At 44.7% G+C, this 19,780-nt stretch overlaps 3 protein-coding genes across 9 annotated transcripts in view; 1 reads left to right on the plus strand and 2 right to left on the minus strand.

Moving 5' to 3' along the window:
- Positions 1 to 18,000, plus strand: part of neo (ZP and PAN domain-containing protein neyo) — a 172,943-nt gene extending 154,943 nt beyond the window's left edge. For all 3 annotated transcript variants that reach the window (XM_089071883.1, XM_089071884.1, XM_011640459.3), the window contains 3 exons: positions 2,969 to 3,305; positions 5,039 to 5,704; positions 11,891 to 18,000. In XM_089071883.1, coding sequence (XP_088928009.1) covers positions 2,969 to 3,305; positions 5,039 to 5,704; positions 11,891 to 12,460 — 1,573 coding nt within the window. In that variant the 3' untranslated portion in view covers positions 12,461 to 18,000. The remainder of the gene's footprint in view (positions 1 to 2,968; positions 3,306 to 5,038; positions 5,705 to 11,890) is intronic.
- LOC105425613 (autophagy-related protein 16-1-like) overlaps positions 1 to 19,780 on the minus strand; it is a 280,555-nt gene that overhangs the window by 217,905 nt on the left and 42,870 nt on the right. The window lies entirely within an intron of this gene.
- The window catches only part of Atg16 (Autophagy-related 16), a 360,881-nt gene that overhangs the window by 187,532 nt on the left and 153,569 nt on the right, over positions 1 to 19,780 (minus strand). The window contains exon 9 of one of the 5 annotated variants that reach the window (XM_089071886.1): positions 15,844 to 16,013. The exons of the other annotated variants lie outside the window; for them this stretch is intronic. Coding sequence (XP_088928012.1) covers positions 15,879 to 16,013 — 135 coding nt within the window. The 3' untranslated portion in view covers positions 15,844 to 15,878. Of the gene's footprint in view, positions 1 to 15,843; positions 16,014 to 19,780 lie in introns of those variants that run through there. 5 annotated transcript variants of the gene reach the window in all.

Raw genomic sequence — 19,780 nt, forward strand, 5'->3', positions numbered from 1 at the left:
TAAAGGAGAAATCTTTCGGGGAGCGCATATAATCAACGCGCGGTGCAATCAGTGAATGGATTAAAAATAATTTTGCGATAAAAGCGATTGTCCGGATTTGCATATAAAATGAATAATAAACGACATATCGCATCGGTGAAGAGACCGAGGGAGGGGGGGATCGAGGGAAGGGGCACGTACCATCGGACAATTATTGTGCTTGAATCACGAACAATTGAACCGAAACTTGTTGATTTAACGAGCAAACATTCATCCACACATGCATATGTTTAACGCGCCGCTGCCGTGAAACAAAGCTGCCGGTCGCATTTTTTCGTGAAACCATTCATTTCGCGTCGACGATTTTACCGCGAGGCATTGTCGCGGCATTACCGCAACGCTTACACTCGCGTTCTCGAACCGAGCGGTCGATTCGCGGTCGAATGTGGAGGGACGAGATACGTAAGAACAGAAGGAGGATACGTCGATAATCACGTGGGAACTACAGACGGGCGTCGCCGATTCGATTATATTCTCGATCGAGCCTCGGGGTTTATCGCGCCCGCACCGCATAAGGCCGCGGTGATTTTTCGACTTCGCCCGCGCGGCGGAACCCCCGGGGAATATTGAAATCATAACGTGGCACCCATGAATATTATTCAGGTCTTAAGGCAATATAATCCGAAATCGATGGAGCGACGTGGAATAAATTTGGCGGTCCCTCTCACCTCCGTGGCGCCCGGGACCTGCTGCGGAAACCGCTCCTGCCCTTCGCACGCCGGGTCCGAGGACAAACTTCGGTTCGATGATGCCGCGCACCTGAGCACATTTCCCCGACGGAAACTATTGACTGTCTTTTCGCCCTCCTCCCCACTTAATTTTTTTCTCCGATCCTTTCTTCCGGAAGGAGAAAAGGATGATAATGACTTCGGTGTCTCGTCCAAGTCGAGAGACTATCCCCGGGATTATCTGGAATGTTCAAAGCATACCTAATCCGGGATTAATAAAGCGACCAAGGTGAAGACGTGATCTCGAGATACAAAAGATCGGGGATCTGCAATTTTACCTGGATTCCCGTTTTGGAAGCATGTCGAACATACGTTCATTCGTGCGCGCCGCGCCGAGCGGATGCGAATAAAATGAACGGAGGAAGTTGCGGTTACTTCAAGAATGCGACCGCACAATGGACGTTTCAATGGACGACGCGTCTTATTCGCTGTATATATTCACTTCGAAGGATTATAATTCATTATGAGACCTGAGAAATTCTTGCTAGAGAAAGTAGTCGCTTGCAATCGATAAGGTTAAATAAATTATAAGCTTAGGCTTACCATAATTATCATGTAATTCCTTGATTTAATTTTTAATACACGACAAACAAAGAATCATATTTTATGACTGTTAGATTAATCTAACATTAAGTTTCATTAGATTCAGATAAGACGCTGCGTTTCTCAAAGTCATAAATCAACTGTCTGTATAAAATGTCCCGTTATTATGACCGAGCTTTACTGATGTGATACTGTGAACATAAAGAAAAATTGCTATATGATGAATATAGAGGAAAAAAAAACCAATAAAAAAATATGATAAAATATTCTGTTGACTGAACTTCACGTACCGTATGCAATAAAATACTATCAGTTTCCACCAATATCTACGAAGTCGAAAAACAAATATTTACAGGACAATATTATATGGTGTATGTTATCAATGCATATATACGCAGTGCAGGTTCCAAATAAATATTTTTGTGACCGCGAATGTAATTCTTTTCACGATTCAGATCTTCTATCATACCCGGAACTTGTATCGATTTTTTTCGAAACCGATAAAAAAAGAGATACGTATTTTTACGCCGGAAGAATTTATTCGCGAATGCACTCTTTCCCGACATTAATTTTTACATTTCGGACATCACCTCGCTGTGCGCTCTAATCAAGATAAATTATCAGAGAAACTAATTCATGTAATTCAATTAACTAGGGGATTTCACAGATTCACCTACCAATCGGTCATAGATGTCAGTATATCGCGTACCGTTTATATAGCGCTTGAAACGTAAATGTAAACGTCACTCCATCATCCAGATGTCCATAATTATGGACGAGTAGACACACAATTTGTCGGCGAACTGCTATTCGAGCCGTTAGATCGCGCTTGAGCGTTAAGATAAAATTCCATAAAACGTTGAGAGAGCTATTATTCCCCCGTTCTTCTTCCGTTTCGACACGCCGAGCGTGCGATATCCGCGGCACGGCACGCGGTAGGCGTGGAGGAGAGAAATGAGAATAGAACCGAGCGTACGACGACACTCCCTCTCGAGGGTTAGCGTTAGTAAATTAACGTTTTCTTAATTGTTCCTCGCTCGTAGCGTCCGTTTAGTATCATTACCCACGCATTATTACGGCGCAGTAAAGCGCGCCGGGAAGCAATTATTCCGGCGGGCGCAGATTTCGCGCTGCCGCGTGTCTCTGTTAGAAACAAAACCCACGGTAAGCACGGCACGGATTCGTTCGTGCGTGGGTGTTTCCTTTATTGCTTACCTTCCGGGATTAGAGCGGGATGATGACCGCGCGGGAACAACTGACAGCACGTGCGTCTCTGTTTTTACCGCGAGACGAGAAACGACTGACGCGAATTGCACTTCCCTCTTTCGCTGTTTAATCTTTCGACGGTCAATTCGATGGTTAGAGATGACACATATCATTAGTTTAAGAAAAATATCACCATTTGTATCATCGTATTTATTACATGATTTATTATGATGATGATTCGTTAATTTATAAAGAACAGATCGGAGAGGGGGTTACTCGATGGGCTAGAAGTTTAATAGTCCTTTATTATTGAATTTATATCCATAAATTCGAAACGATTGTTTTATATCCAATTATTAATTTATCTCTTCTATCACTTGACTATAATGGAACTTTGACCGATAATCAGACGTGCGACAAGTTTTTTATAAATATTTCCGTTTGAATTTCAGATCCGCTAATTACATCAACGCGACCAAGCAATGTGAGCTCTCGGACATGGACAGGATGACAATTGCAGGCTCGAATGCCTTCCAGGCGGCGAAGGGAGTGGACTATTTGGAAAATCATTGCGTGGAAGAGCCAGTGAAACTTTGCGAATTTAAGAAGCTGACCGGCCGTATACTGAAAACCGTGGATTCCGTTTATCAAGACGTCGGCACATCCGATGAATGCCGCGAATTGTGTCTGAATTCGCCGTTCCGTTGTCATTCTTACGATTACGGTGACACCGGTGACATGGTCTGTCGTCTCAGTCATCATTCCCGTGCCACTCTCTCTGATATTCAGGTAGGAAAAATTTAATGATTCCGCATTATATATTGCGCGAATATCTACATGACAAATATCGCGACTGCGAGAAAATCGTTTGAATTTGTGAGAAAAACACTCGCAAACTAACTGTGAGATTGTTGCTTTGCGAAATAATGGACAATGTCATGTTCCAATTTTCTTGCTGAGTTTGCCGTACACGGTTTAATTCATTCGGTGGTGTTTAAAATAGAATCCCGTGCAGCTTCGCGGCCACCAATCGCGTCGTTTCACCCGCCGCATAGCAACACGGATTCTTGAAAGGACCAGTGGGGATTTTCTATAAATGCGATTACGTCGCACACATGCAAACCAGGTTGAACAATCCGCCGAGGGCGCATTCGTGGAAAATCGAGTTTCCATCGCAGACGCTTTTCCTATCGAAACTTTCGGGTAACACTCGGGGCTCAACCGAATCGCATTCGTATCCCGAGAGGAAATCAAAAGAAAGATTTAGCGACCACCAATTCGTCGGGTTCGATTATCTGCGCCTTTTTACAGCACCTTCGTTACAGGGACAAATACGGGGGAAACAAGCGCTAATACAACAGATTAAATACCCGATTCTTCGTACGAGTAATTGCTATCGTGAGATATTTAAACAGCGTCCAACGAATCGGAATATTGCAGTATGGATAGTTTACTGACCATACGGGTTTCATGCGCGATCATTCATTCGGGAGATGAACAAATAATATGTATAATGGGAGGGATGATCGTATGCGTGGGGTCCGTGACAGGCTCCATGGGGTGGTTACGCAAGCACATCAGCAGCATCTCCACAAATATACAAATTATTAACTGTGGAGATAGCGCGAAACGTCAAGAGTATTTATCAGTGTAATATTCGCGATTAATTTGTTTCATCGAAGAGGACCATCGAGCCTCGAACGAGAAGCGATAAATAGCGTCATATAAAGGGATTTCAAATAATTCTTTGAAAGTGACAAGCGCACGGGAATCGGAGCGGATTATCATTCTGCTGGATATAAATGAAAATGCGCGCGTATATATCACGTATATGCGTGTATATCATTGATAATTATTGGTTTTTGATGTATCGTATCGGGTAAATTGAAACGCGACGCTTTAGATGTTGAGTGAGAATAAAGAATATGGTTAATTATTTCTACAAATAAATCGTATTATTATTTCGCGTGACATTATGTCGGGAAAGGACATCGATTCGATAAAGTACGCGATAATTCTATTTCTTTTTAGATGGAATCCCCCAAAAAAGTTTATTTAAAAAAAGATTTTAACAATATTTCGCGTGAATTAGATTTCGCGCTCTTATTTTTATTAGTTGTGCGTGTTGTCAAATATCGTAATATAATTGCCGCACGAACTATATCACTGAAGATCCAATATACAGTACGTTATAGAATTTCGATGCACTCTTTTCGCTCGCTGTTCGAATTCTCGTCATAAATTCTCCGGGAGTTTTTGTGTAAGCCCGATGCAAGCTATCAAAATCTCTCAACCATGAGAAGCGAACAAAATAGAAGAATGATCAATAAATCGTGGGGGTAGCTCCGCGAAGTTTAATTGCGAAACATCCGTGCTTTGCGTATTTTGGAATTTATCACTGCCGCTCGCAATAATTCCTTTAAATTAATATACTACGACAAATCGCATTAATGCGCGATACGCGTCGAATTCCACTTGGTGGGAGCGATGACTAACGGCCCGAAAACAAACGATAATTTCAGGAACCGTATCTCGACGTACCGGAAGCGTCCACGTACGAGCTGAGCTCTTGCTACAATGTGACTATCGACTGTCGCGCCGGCGACATGGTGACCAGAATTCAGACGAGCAAGCTCTTCTACGGCAAGGTGTACGCGAAGGGCTCGCCCAACTCCTGCGTGCAGGACGTCAAGGGCGCGCTCGAGTTTGAGCTTCGCATGGCGTACGACGATCTCGAGTGTAACATAAGGCAACAGAGCCTCGGCCGGTACTTGAACGACGTGATCATTCAGCATCACGACACCATTGTCACCAGTTCCGATCTCGGGCTGGCTGTGACCTGCCAATATGATCTCACTAACAAGACCGTGTCCAACGAGGTCGATCTCGGCGTGCATGGCGACATCACGCCCGCTCTGTCGGAGGAAGTGACCGTCGACTCGCCGAATGTCGCCATGAAGATCACCGATCGCAGTGGAAACGAGGCTATCCCGTCGGCCGAGGTCGGCGATCCTCTGGCGCTCAAATTCGAGATTCTCGACCCCAACAGTCCGTACGAGATCTTCGTTCGCGAGCTGGTCGCCATGGACGGCGTCGATTCTAGTGAGATTGTCCTGATCGATTCCGACGGCTGCCCCACCGACCACGTCATCATGGGACCGCTTTATAAATCAGCTACTACTGGCAAGGTACGTTTCAACATTGTTGTATAATTTTGCCATTCTTATAAAAATCCAACGTTCGACTAAATTCGTAAAAAAAAAAAAAAAAAAAAAAAAAAAACCGTCAATAGAGTTAACAGTTGAATCACGCAAACGTAGTGCAAATGAAAACGGAATTATTCTTCGCGAATAATTATATCTTCCCTCTAGTTTTCCTACGTTAACGTAGCGCTTCCAGCAATGGAAAATTATTTCCAGGCGAACGAATGTACTCAGTGTTTGCGTTAAATGTTCCTCTTGATACCGTTTTCACAGAAATGTCTTGCCGCTCGATTACCTAGAGCGTTGCAGTTGTAAGTAGACGTATAATAAGAAATGCAGGGAAAAAAAAATTGCTCGAGCAAAAACTACCATTTTGTTAAAAAACTGTATTACGCGTGGGGCCAAAGGCAAGCGATAGAAAGTATTCCGATTCTAATTTATTCTCTCCGGAGTATCCCACGGTACTCGGAGAGTGACGAGATTTGAGATGATTAACGGCGATATCGATGCGTACTTTGCGGGAATGCGCGCGTGCCACGAAATACGTGTGCGGGTGTAAAGCGATCGGGTGGAAAAAGAACGAGATGAGAGCAGACACGAGTCAACCGGTCGATCAGACTTCATGCTAATCAATCACCCGAACGGATTTTATGACAGGAAGCAATTTGCCCGGCCTGTAATAGGTCGCGTCGATGATGCGCTGCCGTCTTGGCGATGACGTGCCGTGACATGCCTGGCACGCGGGCACATTGGTCTGACAACGATCATTATTTCCTGCGTGTTCCACATAAGAGAGCGCGAGATTACCCCTCGACGTCGAGAATTAAAGCTCAAAAGCGAGATTCGTTCGATCATCATCTTCTAAGACTTTGATTTCGATTTTTATGCGCAATTTATCGGATATTGCGGATATTGAGTAGCTTCAATATAATTTTTGCGAGAGTACGTTTAGCAATTAAGTACATTTACCGCGCGAGTTTCTCAGTCTACCTCTAGAAAATTATAGGAGAAGGAAAAAAAAAAAAGAGAGAGAGATTTAGACGAGACGTGCGGCTATGATTGAGAATGAACGTCTTTCATTCAAATGCATGAAGACGGATCATTAAATAATGAAACACCGTGGCGTTTCAAAACGACCGAGCTCGTATAGAGCGGCGATTATTACTTCCGCGTTTCCCGCATAAGGTAACACGGGAATTGACTTTGCGATCCCATTAGATCGCGAAAAAAATGGTTTAATCCTCTACTCTTTCTCGCGCGATGCGTGAAGTATCGTGGGTGAGCTGGAGCGCGAAAACGCATTAGGGCGGAAGTACAATAATTCTTGCGCGGTTAATAGGTACGCGATCGCCACGTATTGACCTCGATAGACCAATTACACATATACCGCTCGTACATTTTGCACGATGACTTGCGCGATATAACGTCGGTGTGCGCGCGCGCGCGCGCGCGCACACACCGCAATGCGAGAAATACGATTCCTGGCGCGGCGGCGCTGGGCATTAATAAACCCGTAAAAATGTTTCCCGATAATTCGAGCGGTCTTGGTAGTCTCGGGTAGTCTAGTTCTTACGCCAGTCCGATATAACCGGCTCAGACTCGCGCGGCTTTTCCAATTATGTTTTCTCGCGTCGGGGGCCGCGACTATTGCGGAAGTGCGGAGGATTTTCTTTGGCTACATTGTGTTCCGAGGCGCGCAACATTCGACCAGCTGCACGCCGTGGTCGCGGACCGGCGCTGCTTCACGTGTCGACGAGTAAAACAAACGGATCGTTACGATAGTGGCAGGTAGGAACGGAGTGCCGGAGTGCGCGAAGGTGGAGCAATAAGAGGCGCACGGCCTCGTTAACTCGTCGTTCCACATCATTTGCTCGCGCGAGCACGGCCGCGGTACGGCGCAATATCGCTTTATTAGAAAGTAATAACAGTCGTGGTAGAAACAAAGAGTAAATTTATATCGAGCTCGTACGTAAGATGTGCCGAGCATCAAGATATATCACCCAGTCGTTCCTGTATCAAGCGTCGTGGCGCCCTTTTCCGGTTTCGAACGTGCGCGCTGCGCTAGTTGATCTCGTTTCCTGACCGCGGTTGATCACGAAGGGCTAACCCCATTTCCTGTCGAGTGGCTGCGATGGGCAGATAGAGATCTCGATGTTGCTGATCGCCCGGTGAATTTTCTCGCACGGACAAGAAAAAGGAAAGTCTCGCTCGTTGTATTCAATTTTCGTCTCCCGTGTTTAATCAAGATGGCGGGATATAAATTCTAATCTAAGCAGAAGAGCGTAACGTAACTTCAAGAAGATTTCATCGCAATCACGCCGTATATTATCTGTACGCCACCTTATTTACCTGTCGACTGTGAGCGTGAATGATAAAACGCCTGACAACGACTTTGATATACGCCATACTATCAGCTATCAATAATCTCCGTCGTTTGCGACAGTATACCGTCATTACGATATAATAATAAACGTTAGCAACATTGATTCTCGGTAAACGAAGGGGCATCGCTTGACCTGAGATATACCGATAGCAGGAAGTTGCTTACTCATTCTTTGTCTTTCTTAATCCCGAGAGGCTGAAAGACCTTCCTCCCGTAAACGTGTGCACGAGCTAATAAACGATTAATAATTAATTATTACTACTAACTGGCATTTACGTTAGCTCGAAGTTGAAAAACGTTTACGGTGTACCAATTACCATTACAATAATTAATTACCTAACAATTAATATTTCAAATTATCCGGAGTAAACGCATCAATGCATATTAAAAAATATTTAAATAAAGAATATATATAAAAAAAAATAGTTTCGAATTTTGGAAAAGTGAGAGATCCAGTGTTTTTGCTTCTGTTAGATAAAGCTATTTTTTGCAAATATAAAACATAAATTATAATATTAAATTATCAAATTTGGAAATACATTTATAAAATCTTTCAATAAATTTCTAGTCCAGTAACATGTCCAATACATGAAGACGGAGATCCTAAACTTTTTGAATATTTATATTATTGATAGAATACATGTTTGTCGCATCTGTACATGTAAAAGTTTACTCGTGCCATTGATATCACTTCCCATAATAGGAAACGACTATCTATCGCATAAATGTGGACGATCGTAAAATAAACGAGCGAACGCGTCGCGCAAGTCAATTGGAATTTCTCTGCCGGTTGATTTTATTAATCCTGGATCGAAGATCGAAAGAGAAACGATCGTCGGCGGCGGAAACGCGCAGGGGCGGCAGCGTCAGTGATGGTGCAGCATTGCGTCTCGTCTAACCAGAAATTTGCCAAAAGTTCGGCTTTCCGGTATGTCCGTCACGTAACCGGGCCGCGATACGAAGACTCTCTTCCATTTCACAACCGGTTTGAATGAAATTGGAAACATTTCTCAACAGCCACGTCCGTATACGTAAACACGTAAGGGAGGAGTGTATACCCTTCTACATACGTGGGGATGAACTGGGAGCGAAAACGGGAGGGGAGAGGGAGGGGTGAGAGCCCGCGGCCGACTTATGAAGCAGACAAGGGGAGATCAGGTTGAGCCGTGCTGTAAAAGCGCGGGCGGCGAGCCTTACGATCTGACTGATCTGATGCGGTACATTTATGACGGGCTCCTCTTTCCCGTCCTTTCCCATCGTCGACGTCATTGCCGCTGAAGGAGACTTATCGTCTGCGCGGCACCAGATGCCGCGGATACAGCCCATGTTTCTTTTCCCCTGTGAGTAGCGTACATTTCCTTCTCCTCCTCTCTCTTTTTCTTCTCTGCCTCTCAAACTCGCGTGTCCCCCGAACGCTTTTCTCTTCGTCCTCTCCTCCGTCTTCGATCCGCTTACGCTTCTTCTGCCGCGGCTCGAATGCGGTTCGAACCGCGCTCTTGCTTTTCCCCCGCGGGAGACTGGACCTTCCGCTACTCTTTCCGCGCGGGATGACGTTGGGTTAATAAAGTTCCGCTCGTTCCGCTAGATGCGGGCAGGCAAAGAAACGGCTAAATGAAGCTGTACGTGGAACGAAGCATATTTTAATGTCTTACTTCCCGCCGATAATATACGTGCTCGGTGTGTAAATACGATGAACTTGGTAATGCGCCGCAGAAACCAGTTTTCGACGAGCGTATGAGCGTGGCGCTAACCCTGTGTTCTCCGGGCTTTCTCAGTTTCAAGATGAGTTCAGCTTCGGGAAGAACGCGTCGAGGCTTGACCCTACGAGCGTGTAGCGAATGATCTGCTGAATGAAGAGAAATCAATGACGAGCTGTATGCACGGACGTAGCTATGAATATATTACGTCTGGCGTTCCTTAGTGAAACGATAATCGCGAGATTATTCTGCGGACGACGGGCCTAACGAGCGAACACGAGTGATTATCATACGTTCGTTTTGTAAGAGTCTACACCGAGACAGAGAAGGCGAGAGAGAGAGAGAGAGAGAGAGAGAGAGAGAGAGAGAGAGAGAGAGAGAGATGAAGAGCAGGAGAAAGGGAGGAGGAGGAAGGGGAGGAGGAGGGAAAGGTTAAGATTCCTTGTACCAATTCCGATCACCGCGGTATCAAGGTGGCGGTAAAAAATTTCCGCGCAATATAACCACGATAGGTTGTAAACGAATAAAAAAGGTTTTAACGGATAGGTCCGCTTGTCGCGAGAAAATAGGAATTATAGCGATGCGCTTGGTCGCACCATTTGCCAGGATGGATATACGCTCTCTCTAATGGCGCACGTAAAAGCGGGTACTTGGGCTGTTTTTCATGTCATAATCCCGTGTAATTGCCGTTATACGGCCTTACCTAATAAAGAACAAAAAAATTCGACGCAGCTGCCGCGGGACGTGAAAAACCAGTTTGAAGCGATCATCTCTTACGCATATTGCGTGCGACGACCGACGCCCGCCGTGTTACGCGATCCCTGACATCCGCATTCTGTAATCCTTCTTCTGTAAAAGCATGCGTTTTTTTTTCTCCTTCTTGCGCCACCGTATGATCGCGAGTAAAATCACGGCGTCGCGCCCGCGCCGTTCCCGCGACTTTGGGATATAGTTGAAAATTTATGTGAGAGCGACATATGGGTAAGATTACCATTATTTCGCATCCACATTGAATTCTACGAGCGAACGACCGCCCGTGTCGGAATTTCAGAATTAATGCGACATAGCTTAGTTGAGTCGACGGCACCGACATCGCGTATGAATTACGAGTGCGCGCACCAAAAAAAAGGGCACGCGCGCGTTTCGCGGCTGCTTGCGTTTGCTGTTGTTAGCTAGTTCCTAATTTCGAAAAAAGTTAGATATAAATTAAATTCATATTTTTAATTCATATTTTGAAATCCAGCGGATCATCACTCTTGGTTAACGTTGGGGGTTTGATGGCGTTTTAATTTGTTTCTTACGAAGCGATGAAAAAAACATGGAAATTCTATACGCAACTGCCATGGGAGTAATAAAGAGCGAGATGAAAGAGAAGTGGTGACGAAGACGCTGCCGTAAAAGTCATAATATTGGCACTGTAGTTACCTAACGGTGTATGCGAACTCGACAAAAGCCCCCGAACGGCGAAATCGCGTTGCGTTCCAAAGAGCCATTCGGCACAGGTGTTTATGTATTATCTGAGCGACAAGTAACGGCGTGAAAACAATTGGTTACGTGACTTGCAATCCGTCGAAAGGGACCGATGGAGTACGAGGAAGTTCGTTTTATTACATTCCACGTATCGAATATCCTGTTCCTTTCTGGAAATGTATTTGCACACCGTGCCGAAAATTAGAAGCAACGATCGCGACATCTTCATTTACTTATCATCACTTCTGATCGTGAGAATCTCGAATCTATAGAAAATAAAGATATTAATCTTCCGTATACACGTTCAATCAAACGGAATCGTAGCTTATATCGGTTATTTAAATTTATATTATATTTCTTGTAATGTTGTAATAAATTTTCAACTCGGTAAAAGAATTCGACTGAACTGAATCCAATTAGTTGGAAGCATTAATTTATGTCTCAGCGTTAAATTGATCTCTCGCATTTTATAAAAAATTATAAAGCGCTTTTATTAGCTCTCGCAAACTGGATGTAATTCCTGTAATTCGACGTTCGTTAGTAATCTTCTTTCGTTCCCACAAATCACTCATTGAATCACTCATCATCATTTCCATTTTTTTTTTTTCGTTTTCATTGCAGATACTGCTGTCGCACTTTGACGCATTCAAGTTCCCGAGCTCGGAGGTGGTGCAGTTCCGCGCCCTGGTCACCCCGTGCATGCCGACCTGCGAGCCCGTGCAGTGCGATCAAGAGGAGACGACCGGCGAGCTGCGCTCGGTGATCTCCTTCGGCAGACGTCGTCGCCGTCGTCGCTCGACCGCCGTCGGTGGCACTCAGAGTCGCGAGGACCTCCTTCTGGTACAGTCCATCCAGATCACGGATAAATTCGGCTTCGAGCGTGACGGCAAGCTGCCGAACGCCACATCCGCGACGAGGGACACCGTGTTCGTCGAGAGCGAGGACATGTCGTCGACGATGGGGATGTGCATTAACCTGGGCGAGGCCATCATCGCCGGCACCGTCTTCCTCGTCGCCCAGATCGTCATCATCGCGGCATGGACCTTCACCTGGCAGCGACGCCGGCAGATGCTCAAGCACCAGGAGGCGCTCTCGGTCTCCGTGTCCGTGCCCGGGATGCATTCCGTGCCCGGCCGCACCGACAGCCTCTGTAAGTTGTACGACGGCGGTTACTCCGCGCGTCGTTTCTGAACGACCCCCCCCCCCCCTCCCCGATATCCATCCCCGGGGTAAATATCGTCAATCTCGTCTTCCTGCGAACCACTATTAACAAAACTCTGGCTGACTTCACATGGACGTGAATTCTCAAAAATTCGGCGCGTGCCGCAAAAGAGGAATTCTCGCGCGCGTGTCATGGCTCCCGCAAAGCGATCGCAAAGTAAAAATAACATTTTGACGGCTCTCTCTTTGAAATCTTTCTATTCGGAATTCGGATGGACGCTTCGTACTATATATATCAAACTTCTCTACGAGTGTACCGTATCGCGAGGTTGTAGCCAATATACGTAGCTTTTAGTGGAGTATGCCCTTTACCACCCATGCTTACCTTGCAGTTGGGGTGGAAGCTTTGCAGAGAGGCGTTCTACTAATTCCAATTAAATTCGGCCAGATGGGCAGATCGCGGAGTTTTATTGAACGCGTCGGGATAGAAGGACCTTCGGTCCTCCTGCGATCGGGAGTGAAAGAAAATGATCGCTGCCCATCTCCACGAATGTCTTTGTATCCGCATTACCATATTAGATACTACTCACTTCTTTCTCTACCATATTAGATACTACTCACTTCTTTCTCCTCCCAAACTTCATTTCCTCGCAGCTGGCAACGTAAGGAAACCGATCGATCTCGCCGCTTAATCCAAATTGCACTCGTGTTATCGATTAAAGGCGTAATTATACACTCGCGTATGCACACGTGCTAACAATGCCGGTGGAGTACTGAACGAAATAATTAGGCATAATTGCGCTTGATTACCTGCTACATCTGTCGCTTATTGAAAACACAAATATCAGTGTCCTCCAATCGGCATTTCTGATCAAGGCCGGCGCAACGAATCAGACGTATATCGTTAATTCCGTCTGTCTCTCGGGTGGTCGGTTATTTCATGGAAGAAGATCGCAATTACGATCCATAACCTTTAATTAGTGTAATGTTCAATGTCCAGGTGACCTTCGTGCGTATGACGTTCATCAAAAACCGACGTCTCTCTAAAGAGAGAAAGAGAGAGAGAGAGGGGAGGGAGAGAGAGAGAGAGAGAGAGAGAGAGAGAGAGAGAGAGAGAGAGAGAGACTAACTTCTCAGAAACGGAGACTAACGGGAAAAAAAAAGAGAAAAAGAAAAGGTCTCTCCTCGTAAAATCGCATACTACTGATACTTAATTCGTATCTGATCGGAGACGCATACCGAGAATCACACGCTTTGCGCCGAAACTAAATCGATTTCTTTCTCTTTGTTCCGGGATAAAAGTGGCCGTCTCATCGCGCTACTTCCGCCGGTAAGTAGTTGATAATGTAACGGCCGCAAAAATTCAGCCGCGAGAAGAGAGTAATCGATTTCGCGCGCGAGTTCGGTCGGTTTCTTGCGCTCGCCTGCATCGCCACGCCGCCACCTCCGTCGTCGCCACCACCGTCCCCGTCCCCGTGCCCTTTTCCCCTTCGCTTTGCCCTGCCCTCACAAGCTGCTTTTTCCAATCCCTTTTTTTACTCAAGGCGACGTGACGCGATGTGGGACACGTCTCGGTATGCTGTGGCTCCGTAGGTGATGAAGGGTGACGCGTATTCGCTCCGTCGAATAGGCTACTGGCATGGATTCTAATTAGCATTGGGAATTGGGCATGATTATGCAGACGTGTAGAGCGGGATACCCAACCCGTACGAGCACGGGTGAGGAGATAGAGCGACGGGCTAAATACGGGGATGAAAGAGGAAGAAGGGATTGAAACGGAACGAGAAACAGAGGTAGGATCAGAAACGCGCGGTTGAGCTCGGAGTAAAGAGGGATAGAAGGTACGTACGCGGGGTTGGCGGAAGGTTAATTGCCTCTTGTGGCGTCTCGGGGTTAAGCTAAGCTTGCGGGGGTAACGCTTGATGGGGTTGAATCCCTGCTTCGAGAGTAAAGGGGAGGAGGAGGAGGAGGAGGGAGGGAGGGAGGGAGGGAGAGGGATAGCGCAGGATCACATCGAGGATAGCTATCTCCCCATACCGGAATCACGTAACCTCGACCCCCTTCCGGCGTAACCTTAGCCATGTCCCTTATCCTTAGCCATCCCATAGCGGCCAGGTTAATTTACGTCGCGACACGTGAGCTCAATCCGGATTGGCTCGAGTTGAACAAGGCAATCAAAAATTGATGGATTGATGGATACGATTAAAAGAACTTCTTTCGTACTGGTTACGCAAGCAATAAAATATTGCGCTCCGTCCAACAATTCCATCGTCGGACATCTTGAGAAAATTCTAAAGGACAAAACCGCGTTGATAATGTCAAACACAGAAAAATCCAGTTTGTAACGACTATTGTACAACATTTTCTGTATAAACCGCAAAGAAAAGGTTTTTCAAATTCACGTTATTCGGCAAGTTGAAAGAAATAAAAAAAAAAAAAAACGCTAATTTCTATAAATAAGAAATATATAAAATATTATCGAAAATATTGTAATATTGTAATAACATTTTAATCTAAATCTTGCTTAGTTAACTAAATTTCATTACATACCTCAATTTAAATTTTATCCTTTTTTAAAGCACGCGAGAGAAAAAGGAAGATAGAAATAGAATATATAATACGAGAACGTAGCATCGGAAAATATAAATCGTTTGGCTGTGCCTTATCGATTTCCCATCAAAGCACACAAGACGGATCCACAGGGAGATCGGATTAATTGAGAAACTTGAGAATTAAAATACACTCGTTAAGACAAACAAAGGAATGAGCGAGACAAAATGGGAGTCTCCAATCGTTCTGAAGTGTTTGTATTGCAGTTAACCAAACTTCGGATTGTTCTGGTGTTTGATGTTTGCCTATCGCGTAGAGAGAATTCGTGTACTAGCCATTTTTATTCATGCACTTTGAAAATGTAAAACGTATGTATACGTTAACAGCAATTACGCGCTTATTAATTTTAAGAACGTGACAAAGTTCTTCATCAACAATAATTTTAACATATCGATCCGTTTTGTCTTCGAAATAATTGTTTAATTAAAATTATATTGGAGAGGCTTTTCGCGTGCGACACAAGTAAGATAGAAAATTTATCCGCGAACGCTTCGCATGTATCGGCCACGTTTGGTTCACGTGCAACTCACTGCTACCGGTCGCTAACGCAATAACAATGGCCGACATCGAACGAAAGAGGATACACAACGCGCCAGAACGGAAGTTCCGTCCATCGGAATTCCAATGTACGCTTTAATTATTGGATCTAATTGCCGTAGATATTGCTAGGCGTTGCCCCCCCGTATCCTATGCGAGATCCCGCTCGACACCGGACCGAAATGGAATTTCGCCCCCTTAAATCAAGCGCCATTGATTCCGCAGGGCAAAAATTGAAATGCAGAAAGCGCAGGCGGGACTCTCACATTTTCCGGTGTATATTTCCCAACGCGCGATTCTATTACCTTCGCATTACGAAAGTAACCAACAACCAGTCGACGTCGTTCGTGTCGTATCTACGTGTCCGCGGCCTGGCGGCGAACTTCCCTTCCCCTCCCCCGCTTTTACCGCTGCTTCTTACGCGTGATCCGCTTATCTAGAAATATAAAATATAAATAAATATAAATATATAAATATGGATATATATATATATATATATATAAATATACGTATATGTGTACGATGAGATAAACATGCCAACGAAGGTGCCTACGCGTACAATAAGTGAACGCGAATGCATGACGAACTTTTCTGTCATTTTTTTTTTTTTTTTTACTTCCTTGAAAGATAACACTTCACTTATGGACTTACGTTTAAGAATTTTTTCGCTAACGCTGCGGTAGTATATCCAACCTGCTTGTGGTGAGAGGGTAGAGCCAATTTTATACATGTTCGACGATATTTTGTACGAACGCAATTGAAATCGGTGTTGCGCGCGCGAGCGCTGAGACGCGCGAAAATTTGCGCCCATTTTGGGTGGTGCATCCATCGTGCGTGTGCGGTCGCTCCGCGCAACGCTTTAGCGGTGTAATTTCGATACAACAGGTATCACACATGGGCGTATGGAGTGGCGCAAGAAAAATCTGACAGTTCTTCGCCTCGCCGCGAAAAAGCGGCGGTCTCCGACGAGAAAGAGAGACGAGAGAGAGAGAGAGAGAGAGAGTGTAGAAGGTGGATGAAATTGTCTCCACAGTAAGACGCGGGTACTCTCGCTGGCACGGATCCTAAGTCACTACTTTCACGGGGAAGATGTGCCAGATTTTCTCGCGCCACCTCGTAGACAGCGTGCATTTCGAATAACACGATAACGATGTGCGAGCACTTTTCATCGACTTGATCGAACGAAGTTACGATGAACGCGGCACGCCCGCTCGTGCCCGGCCGCCGACGTTTGATGCCGAAGTCAATGGAAACTGCCGAAGTACGCGGAGAGTAATAAGGATAATCATTAATTAATTAATTAATTGTCTTTACATTTAAAGAGCGTATACGATGAAAGTAAAAGGAGCAATCATGATTTTTATCAATATAATAACGTAATTAAGATTAAGTTTACGCGCCCCGCGGTCTCTCGGCGTCTATGGATCGAGGCCGCGGACGGCAATTGCGAAGGAAAGATAATATTGGGCTCGAGGACGATCGCTCTCGATGATATCAACCGCGCAATCCTGCAATCCCCGGGACCGGCCGCGACTTTGGTAGCCGCGAGCAATTCAACGCGGCCGGCGTCGTCGTTTCTCCGCGTACAAGTACCACTCGCTTCTTCTTCATCTCCTTCCCCGACTGCTCCTCCGTTCTCTCCCCCTCCCTCCCCCCCGTCCACCCTCCATATCGTTCATCTTAATGAGGGTTGTGTTTATACCCTGTACTTCTTTATACCAGGAGTATCCACGAGTTTGTAGAGATGTCGGTGCTTGTCCTCGAGCCTGAGGTGCGCGCCTGCTCCGTCGTAAGCTCGAGAAGCTCGAGTCTGTTCTGTACCATGACAAGCGTGTATTTCCTCCATCCCGCGTACGTACGTCTTTCTCTTTCTCTATCCGCCCCCTCGCACCCATTCCTCCTCCTTTTCTTCTTCGTTTTCCTCTTCCGCCGGGTTCGCTTCCTCTCCCGCTGCCGAGCGCGCCGCGTCGGCCTCTCTCGCCAAATTAAACCATTTTCATTCGCGAATACATACGTCACGTACAGAACTTACCCGACGATCGCGAGCGTTCTTATATCCGCGCACCAGCATATAATCGCTTATTTATTTTTTACGTTAACGTATATTGCCCTTCAAGAATACTCGTACCCTATCACGCCTATTTTTTTTTTCCCTTCCACGACCAGCATACCAACTACCGTTTTAATAATAATACGCCCGTCATACCATCCACGCACTGAAACTGCTATGTAATTTAACGAATCACTCTGCTGAACGTTAAACGTAATGCGTGCGTGTTTCTAATTAATTCCCATTTTTTTTTCTACATTATCAAGACGTATCTTTCTCGCCGAACGTCACGTATATGTCAGTACCGTAACACACACGTTGTACATAGCATATATGGTACAGAGAAAATAAACTCATTTTATAACGAAAAAAACGTTGTTTTCCTTTTCCTATCCTTCACCGCATGTGTGTAACTTCCCGCTAAGACGTAAGACCACGTCGGATCCCAGCCAATATTGCACTCCTGAGAAAAGTCCTTGAGATGACTCGCACAAATGGAGAAAAGAACAGCGAAGAGAAAGTTGTTACTACCTGTGGCAAGATCGTCGTTGATGATAATAATCCATCTGTCGTTTGCAAATTATTTTTCATACGCATATGCAGAGAGAGAGAGAAAGGGAGAGACCATAGTAAAGCAGATTGTGCGTTTCTTAACGAGTGTTATTGTTGATCACAGGCTAACCAGTTCGACAAATTCCATGATTGAATCATTCGAGAAAATTATCCAATCAATCTTTCGTCCCGCGAAACGTTAAATCAGGGACAGACCCTTCTTCATCAGTGACAGTAGAAATAAACTGGTAAGTTCGTGCACATATCGATCAATGTACCGCGTTGCGATGGCAAGCAAGTGGAAAGATATATTCAGATATATTCAGATTATAGAAAATGATTTGCAAAATGCATTTAACGCATGCGACTAATAACTTTGTGTTAAAATTGTCTACCTGCCGTTTCTTCATCCATCCTTACTTAGAGTTACAAACTATAGATAAAAATAACATACAACTTGTAACAGCGGAAAAATAGAGGTCACGCGGACACGCCATCTAAAAAAAACCCATGAATTTTACCAATGTTTCTGGAAATGTCGTATTTACTCATTCCGCGAACTAGAAATTCATTTGCCTCCCGTATAACTGGGTCGTAGCGTTACCGTACATCACATTTCGTGTAACATAACGTGTAATTTTAAAATGAGATGCCTCAAACTTGAAATTCGCATACACGATGCTTACGATATCAGCGTAACGATAACTAACGACTGGTATTCCGTACATGTATGTGACCGAGCTGATCGTAAAACATAGATTCCTCTAACAATGATCGAGGGTTGGAATGTATAATATAACGGCCACGAGCCATATTCTATTGACCGATCTCTCCGTGATGCTCGTAGTTTCGAGCGCAAAACGATTCGCATCGGAAAGGAGGAGCCGCGGGTAGAGGGGAATCTGATGCACCGCGAGAATATAAGGTGCGTCGTGCCGCACGAGCGAAAAGTAGTCCATGTAAATGTCCAAGATCACTGGTTTCCAGCATCCGCTAGTTGCACTCCTGTGGCGCGCGATTCAATAAGCGTGAGAACCTTGTCGAGTGGTTACGAGAAAGAATATTTATGAGAGGAATATTAATAGCCGACATTTCTCCCGAGTGACTCGGGAAGATCTGGCAGAGAGAACGACGAAAGAAATATGATTTTTCTCCTACGTTATGGGCAAAACCATTATCTAAAAATAGGCGAAATGAGTTAACTGTTGCCGCAATTTAGTCTCAGTCTTTATAAATTCACTATGCAATTTATGATTTTAAAACCACAATAAAGCCACATTCATGGAAAGGAATAAAAACAAGGGACGTAATCAACGAATTAATGTTTTATCGCAAAAGGTAAGCACTTCATCGTCCATCATCATTTACAATGAAGTAGTATGAAGCTTAAGAAATTTAAAAACCTTTATCGATAAATAAATATATAATAAATATTTACAATAGATATATAATAAACAATTTCAATTTTATATATACAAGATTTATTAATAAATATTTGAAGATATCAAAAATATAATTATATCAAAATATATTTATACTGAAAAGTATAAATAAAAATATATAGCTTACATTAAGTTTCTTAAATAATTACAATATGATGC

This window comes from Pogonomyrmex barbatus, unplaced genomic scaffold, assembly GCF_055798465.1.
Source record: "Pogonomyrmex barbatus isolate J1 unplaced genomic scaffold, ASM5579846v1 scaffold12, whole genome shotgun sequence".
NCBI lineage: Eukaryota > Metazoa > Arthropoda > Insecta > Hymenoptera > Formicidae > Pogonomyrmex > Pogonomyrmex barbatus.